This window comes from Marmota monax, unplaced genomic scaffold (assembly GCF_021218885.2).
Source record: "Marmota monax isolate L192 unplaced genomic scaffold, Marmota_monax_Labrador192_F-V1.1 WCK01_AAM20220418_F8-fsc00014, whole genome shotgun sequence".
Lineage (NCBI taxonomy): Eukaryota > Metazoa > Chordata > Mammalia > Rodentia > Sciuridae > Marmota > Marmota monax.
This window is the reverse complement of record NW_026695222.1, coordinates 15616509-15624759: the sequence shown is the minus strand read 5'-3', so window position 1 is coordinate 15624759 and position 8251 is coordinate 15616509. Positions and strand designations below refer to the sequence as shown.

Here is an 8251-nt window from a genome sequence, read left to right as displayed (position 1 = left end):
GAAAAATTCAACCATCCAGATCTAATTTTAAAACACATTCAGCAGTTCAAAAAGAAACTCTGGGCCAGGCATGGTGACCTATTCCTGTAATCCCAGTGGCTCAGGAGGCTAAAACAGGAGGACTGCAAGTTCAAAGCCAGCTTCAGCAATTTAGAGGCCCTAAGTAACTTAGCGAGACCTGTCTGAAAATAAAAATAAAAGGACTGGGGATGTGGCTCAGTGGTTAAGTGCTTCTGGGTTCAAGCCTCAGTACCTAAAAAAACCAAATAACCCCTCTATAACCAGTAGCAGTCATTTCCCATTTTCTATTCCCCTAACCGCCTCCAGCCTTAGGCAATCACTAATCTATTTTCTCTTCTATAGATCTGTCTATTCTGTACATTTTACATAAATGAAATCATATAATTAGTGGTGTGTGGCTTATTTCACTTAGCATCATGTTTTCAAATTTCATGCATGTTGTAGCATGTATCAGTACTTCTGTTTAAGTTTTTTTTTTTTTTTTTTTTTTGGGAGGGAGGAGGTGGCAATGCCGGGGATTGAACCAAAGGCTTCATGTATGTTAGGTGAGTGCTGTATCATTGAACCACATCCCCAGCTCTATGTTTAACAATTTTTATAGAACTTTTTGTAGTTGTAGATGGACAGAATGAATGCCTTTATTTTATTTTTTATATGGTGCTTAGGATCGAACTCAGTGTCTCACACATGCTAGGCAAGTGCTTTGCCACCAAGTGCTTTGCCACTGAGCTACAGCCCCAGCCCCTATGTTTAACATTTTAAGGGACTTCGAAACCATTTCCAAAGGAATTATAGTACTTTATGTCCTACATGCAGTGTAAGAGGATTCCAATTTCTCCACTTCCTTGTTATCATATTATTATTTATTATACCTATCATAGAGAGTATGAAGTGATATTTTGTGGTTTTGATTTGCATTTTGCCACTTTTCAATGACGTTGAACATCTTTTCATGTGTTTTTAATTTTTAGTTGTAGATGGACATACCTTTATTTTATTCATTTATTTTTATGTGGTGCTGAGGATTGAACCCAGGGCCTCACATGTGTTGGCAAGCACTCTACCACTGAGCTACAGCCCCAGTCCTTCTTCTCTATGTTTATGGGTCATTTGTTTATCTTGTTTGCTGATGGGTCTATTCAAATCCTTTGCTCATTTGGGTATTTGTCTTTTTACAACTGAGTTGTCAGAGTTCTTTATATATTTGAATAAGTCCTAATATATAATTTGCAGATATTGTCTCCCATTCTGTGTGCACTCTTATTTTTTGGTGTTGTCCTTTGGAGCCCAAGTTTTCAATTTTGATGAAGTTCCAATTTATTTATTTCTTCATTTTTTGCCTGTACATTTAGTGTTGTATCTAAGAAACCATTGCCTATTTCAGAGTTATTAAGATTTACTTGTTTTTTTTTCAATATTTATTTTTTAGTTGTAGTTGAACACAATACCTTTATTTTATTTATTCATTTTTATGTGGTGCTGAGGATCGAACCCAGGGCCTCACACATGCTAGGCAAGAATTCTCCCACTGAACCACAACCCCAGCCCCAAGATTTACTTGTTTTCTTGTATGAGTTTTATAATTTAACTCTTACATTTAGGTCTCATTTTTAAAAGGTCTCATTTTTAAAATATTGAGATACAACACACTCATATTTGGGAACTGCTGGCTTGATGGACATTCTGTGTACACTTAAGACTGGGAACTGGTGGTTTGGGTCTCACCTGCAATGGCCAATCACTGTTTTTCCCAAACAGAGATAATACTACAAGAATTTTTAAGCCATCTGTTAGGATGATCTAATGTATATGGAGCCCTGGGTATGTGCTAAGCATTTTACATTGCATAATCTTGTTCTATCTTCCCTTTGAGGATGGTGTTTTAATCACTTCTGCTTCTCATGATGTAATACATATATCTTCCCCTTTTAAGTAACATTTACATCTTTAGGAAGGAATGTGTACAGATTAAATAAATTTATGTGCATTAAGAGTACAGTATAGCTGGTATGGTGGCGCACACCTGTAATTACACCTGTAATCAGCCCATCTAGGGAGGCTGAGGCAGGAGGATTGCAAGTTTGAGACCAATCTCAGCAAATTAGCCAGGACTTAAGCAACTTAATGAGTCTTTATCTCAAAATAAAAAATGAAATGGTTAAGGGATATGGTTCATTGTTTGAGTGCTGCTGGGTTCAATTCCGGCGGGACGGGGGGGAAAAGAAAAGGAAAGGAAAAATCTGTGGTATGCTTGGCACTTTTGAGCAAGGGCTCAAATAGTAGTTATATACATATATATTCCTTCATAATCCCTTCCCCCAAAGGGGGCCTGTTCCTCTCAGTGGTTCAGAAAGGCCAATATTTTCCTTCTCCTAGTATCCTGCTTCCCTACTTTCTCTCTCTTCATTCATGGCTTGTAATTTTACTTTTATTTCTTATTCTTTTTTTAATATTTTATTTTAGTTGTAGTTGGACACAATACCTTTATTTTATTTTTATATGGTGCTGAGGATCGAACCCAGAGTCTGGCACGCGCTAGATGAGCGCTCTATAACCGAGCCACAACTCCAGCCCCTTATTTGTTATTCTTAAGATTCTCATATCTTTCAACTACTCCCCAAGCTCCATAAAGGCAGGAGTGCAAATTTTGTCACTATAATAATCTCCAACATCCCAAGGTTTGGAGAAACAAAGATATTTTAAAATGTATACCTGACCATAGTTATTCCCCATCATGCTTTGTTTCTTTTTTAAAATATATTTTTGTTTTTATTTGACACATAGTAATTTACATATTTATGAATTAGAATGACAACTCAATACATGTACCCAATGTTATGATCAAATCATGGCAAATGGCAAATCCATTACCTCAGACATTTATTATTTCTTTATGTTAGAAACATTCAAAATTCTACTAGTTATTTTGAAATATTCAACCACAATTACCCAATGATGCAGTTTCATTTTCTTCACAGATCTGAAATTTCCTCACATACTTATTTAATATTAGGTATAAAGTTAATATTTAAGCACTTATCATAGCACTTTTCATACATTAATTAATGAAGTGGTAAGCTGTTAATGCTTATCAATGTGCTCTTCAAATCTCAAATCCCTGATTTGTAGTATTTGCTGATTTCCTTGGTGTAAACACTCCCACCTGGAGGGATTTCAAACTAACAACCTGAAGTAACTCACCTGATTTGAGAAGAGTAGTAGCACTTCACTATAGCACCCATACAGTAGTGTTAAGTAACCTCAAGAACATCAACGAGGTTGGAGGTTTTGGCTCAGTGGTAGAGCTCTTGTCTTGCACGTGTGAGGCAGTGGATTTGATACCCAGCACCATATAAAAATAAATCAATAAAATAAAGTTTTGTGTCCATCTATAACTAAAATAAAAAAATCTTGAAAAAGAACGCGGATGAAAAAGTATGTAGTAAAAACTATTCGGAAGTAACGAGTTAAGACTATTTATTCCCTTGTTTTCAATGTGATTTAGTTTACTAAGTTTATACCATTTCATTTTCAATAATGGCTGTGTTTTAAAAAGCAACTGGCAAATTTTCTAAACATTCTTCAGCCGTCTCTAGTGAGCCTACAACCAGCAGAGTTTTCAGATGAGGGTTCTGAGGCACAGAAAGGTGAAGCAAGGTCGTGCAGAATGTTGTCCGCTACTATCAATGCTACTACTCATACAGCGACTGGCTGATAGCTGGCGTTCAATAAGCAATTGCAGAATAAGTAAAATAAATTTTAACATTCTTGTAAAACAAAAAAAGTAGATGTTTTAACATGAAAACATACACACAAGGGTAAAATTAACATCTCTTCAAAACTTGTTCACAATCCCAGGACGATAACTTTCCCTTTGGCCTGCGAAGTTTTACAATTCACCTGTGATCGTAGGGAGTCGGTCAAACACTTGCTCCAAATTTGATACGCCCCGCTGTCCGTCGCCCGGCCCTTCCCACCGCAGGGCTTCCTGGGAGTCGTAGTTCCTAGGTCTGGACGCTCCCGCAGAAGCAGCGGCGCGCTCCCAATCGCGGAACTACAGACGGTGGTGCGCAGATCGCCAGGCTCTTCCGCCCCTCCTTTTCCTTCCCGCCTGCGCGCCCGCCCCAGATATCATGGCGGCTCCCTTGGCCCTGGTGCTGGTGGTGGCCGTGACTGTGCGGGCGGCCTTGTTCCGCTCCAGTCTGGCCGAGTTCATTTCCGAGCGGGTGGAGGTGGTATCCCCACTGAGCTCTTGGAAGAGAGGTGAGACCGCCGGCTCGAATGGGCGGCCAGACCCGGCCCGAGCTTATCACGGCCTCTGTGAATGGGAGGCGGGTGGGAAGTGGCCGCACGGTTCTCAGGAAATTGACCTGCTCAGGGGGTCTTTGGAGATGTGAGGGCGCTCCTGAGGAGCGGAGGGGATGTGCAGGAGGTGGTATAAGGTTTGGGCTCAAGAGGCTGGACCACCCTAGAGGTGGGTATCTGAGGGGGCGTGCCCTACTCGCTGTTCTGAGCCCAAGGACGTGATCCGTAGAAGGGTTGGGATAAGAGAAGAGGATTCTGTGTGGAGCATAATTTGTGAAAAGCGTCCGAGTTTGGAGCAGGATCACTAGTAGTGACCCAGTGTAGCGGAGGGGACGGGGGACCCGAATGAGGGGACCAGTCTCTTAGTGGGAAGAGCGTCTGTAGATGTCCTTAGTCGTCTCTGACCAGTCAAGGACCTTAGTGCAGTTTTTCCTACTGTTTCTTCTTATTTCTGTAAGTTATTCATCAAACTTTGTTTTATACTAGTGGCTACAAGGAGACTCAGAAATTGGGCTGAAGGAGCCACAGGCAAAGTGTTCATCCTGTGTCTTCCCATTTCTTTACTTAGTGTTCTAGCCTTGAATAAACTGCCCCTCCTTTTCCAATTTCCTAAGGATGGAGGATTTGCGTTGACTCTTGAAGGACGTAGGGTTTGCCAAAGATTAGAGAAAAAGAGAGTTCCAGGTAGCAGAATTTAAACAAAATCAAGAAATGTTCAAGGATGTGAAATGTCCAAAATGGGAAAGTAAGAGGGGAAAGTAAGTAAGAAAGTAAGTAAGGTTGGGTCCAGAGTTTGATAATTAAAAAGGTAAAGATTTTTTTTTTTTAACTAAAGTAAAATAAACATACAGCATACAAATTATAAGTGTAGATAGAGCTCAGTGAATTTTTATGACCGTGTACAGCATGTAGCCAGCACTCCAGAATTCCCTTCCTCTCCTAGAATTTTATTTTTTTAAAATTTTTTTCTTATATTTATTTTTTAGGTGTAGATGGACACAACACAATGCCTTTATTTTTATGTGGTGCTGAGGATCGAACTGGTTCTTGCCGGTGCTAGGCAAGCGCTCTACCGCCGAGCCACAATCTCAGCCGCAATGCCTTTATTTTATTTGTTGATTTTTATGTGATGCTGAGGATTGAACCCAGTGCCTCATGCATGCTAGGCAAGTGCTCTGCTGCTGAGCTACAGCCCCAGCCCTAGAATTTTAAGATATAGAGTTTTGATGTTTTGATGTTACACCATAGACATTTTGGAATGGAGAATGGTAAAATGAACCAGTGTTTTAGGAATAGCATTGAAGTTCCTAAAAATACTTAGTATGTATCAAGGACTATGGTAAGCCTTTTATGTGCCTTTTCTCATTTAGTCTTCACAGTAATTCTATGGTGTAGATGGTATTATTTCCCCCATTTACATACGAGGAAACTTGAAATTGAAAGAAGTAATCTGCCTAAGTTTCCCAGTCGGTGAATGGTGATAAAGATGGTTATAGTTCATACCTGAGATGGAAAAAACTTGGGTTTGTTATCTTTGCATGTAATTTTTGTTGAACTGAATTGAATCCTGCTTTCTTGTGGATACCAGACACTCTTCTTCTGCAATCTTTTTTTTTTTTTTTAATATTTATTTTTTAGGTGAAGATGGACACAACACAATGCCTTTTATTTTTATGTGGTGCTGAGGATCGAACCCGGGTCCCTGCCCGTGCTAGGGAGCACTCTACTGCTGAGCCACAATCCCAGCCCCTCTTCTGCAATCTTAACCCTTTAGACATATTCTTATTAAGAGTATTTCTCATCTTATGTTATAATTATTTGTTTCTTTTTGATTTTTCCCTCCACTGTGAGCTTCTTCAACGACATTGTTTTATTCCTGCCTAAGTTCATTGGTGTCTGGCCTAGAGCAGGTGCATAGTTAATGTTGAATAAGTATGGAAGAAAAGATAGCATTAAATTTGTTATTTTATAGGATAGGCAGATTAAAGGATCCAAAGATGAGGCATTGTTGTGTGGTGCTTAAAAGCATAGGTTCTGAAATCTCGGGAAGGGTCTTTCTCTGGCTTGCCACTTACTAGCCATGTGATTTCCTTCTTTTCCTGTCTCTCCTTCCTTCCTTCCTTCCTTCCTGGGGGTTGAACCCAGAGGTGCTATACCACTGAACCATATCCCCAGCTCTTTTTATATATTTTTAAAAAATTTGAAACAGGATTTAAGTTGCCCAGGCTATCCTGGTTTTTCCTACATTGGTCTCTTGAGTAGCTGGGTTTATAGGCATCGGTCACCACACCCCAACTAGCTCTATAAAATAGGAAATTAAATGAAATAATCCATGTTGAAATTCAGCATGATGATGAAAGCCAAAAAGTTTAATTCTGAGCTTTTAAGTTTAGATACTATGAAGAATCAGTGCTGACACTGGCAGAAAGGAAAGAGCAGTTAAGTGTTTGATGTGTAAAATTCAGAGGTTAGGTCTGGAGCTTGTGGCCAGTGGCAGGGCTAGAGGACGAAAGATTTAGTAATCACCCATCATTTAGATCTGATTAAGTCAGGATTATTATTTGTCTTATTTTAGGGGAGGGTACAATATCTGTAAGTATCATTTGTCTTCAAAGTATACTTTAAATGGGATAGCTTAAGCCCTAAAAGGCAGGCATTTCAAAATACCAAAGCCCTTTCGGTTTCACCATGTCTTTGACCAGTTCTTTGAAAGGGCCTTGGATCCAAATAGATTTTGGTTGGCTGTAATATGGGCTAATTTTTTAAAATGAGAACAAGTGAGAAGTTGTATACTTGGAGGGGATGATTGTTATCTTTAAGTCAGTATATTATTAATTCTTTCACATGCAGATGACAGAATCCCAACGCAAACTGGCCAGATTGCAATAAAAAAGGAATTTATTGGCCTTCATAACTGAACAGCCCAAGGATAGACCTGACTTCAGGCCTAACTGGATCCAGCATTGGCTACATTCAGACAGGTTCTTCCAAGGTGTTGGCAAGAGTGGCCACTGACTTTATATCCTCTCAGTTTCAAGTCAAGTGAAAAGAGAGTGACTCTTCATTGAACACAACAAAAGCCTTGGAATTAAATCGCATTGAACTGATTTGGGTCATATACCCATCCTTCAACCAGTTGCTGTGGTCAGCCTGATTCATGGAAAGGAGGCAGTGCTGGCAGCTGGTACACCCAAAACAGGGAGTACCCTATAAGGAAAATTAGGGTGCTGTTTCCAGAAGAGGGGAAAATTGAGACTAGGCAGGCAAAGATAACAGATATTTATTAAAATAGAAAAGAGATCTTTTCTCTTACCCATTTCTATAAACTCATCAGTTTGATAGTATAACTAAACAAAAAATGTATATATGAATTTCCTTTTTTATGAAATATAAGCACTAGCTTCTCAGTCTAATACAAATAATAAAGATTTACATTGATATAATGCCTCCTGCATGTCAGGCAGTGTTCTAAGCATGTTAGTTATATTAATAAACAACTCTAAAATCGCCCATGATGCCAATACTGTTATTCAGCCCATTTTATAGATGAGAAAATTTATTTATTTTTAATATTTATTGGCGGACACAGCATCTTTGTTTTTGTATGTGGTGCTGAGGATCGAACCCGGGCCGCATGCATGCCAGGCAAGTGTGCTTCCACTTGAGCCACATCCCCAGTCCTAGATGAGAAAATTTAGGCACAGATTAAATCACTCGCCTAAGATCATATAGCTAATAATATGTGCCCCCATCACCAGCCCCCACAACTGTTATTGAACCCAGGGGTGCTTTACCACTGAGCCACATCCTTAACCCTTTCTATTTTGGGGGGTGTGTGGGGGGAGGATACTGGGGATTGAACTCAGGGGCACTTTACCACTGAGCCACATCCCCAGCCCTATTTTGTATTTTATTTTGCTACAGG

General features: G+C 39.5%; 1 protein-coding gene across 3 annotated transcripts in view; it reads left to right on the top strand.

Annotated features, from left to right (window-relative positions):
• The first annotated feature begins 4140 nt into the window (after window positions 1-4140).
• Window positions 4141-8251, top strand: part of Pigu (phosphatidylinositol glycan anchor biosynthesis class U) — a 90929-nt gene continuing 86818 nt past the window's right edge. For all 3 annotated transcript variants that reach the window (XM_046433315.2, XM_058575453.1, XM_058575454.1), the window contains exon 1: window positions 4141-4284. In XM_046433315.2, coding sequence (XP_046289271.1) covers window positions 4155-4284 — 130 coding nt within the window. In that variant the 5' untranslated portion in view covers window positions 4141-4154. The remainder of the gene's footprint in view (window positions 4285-8251) is intronic.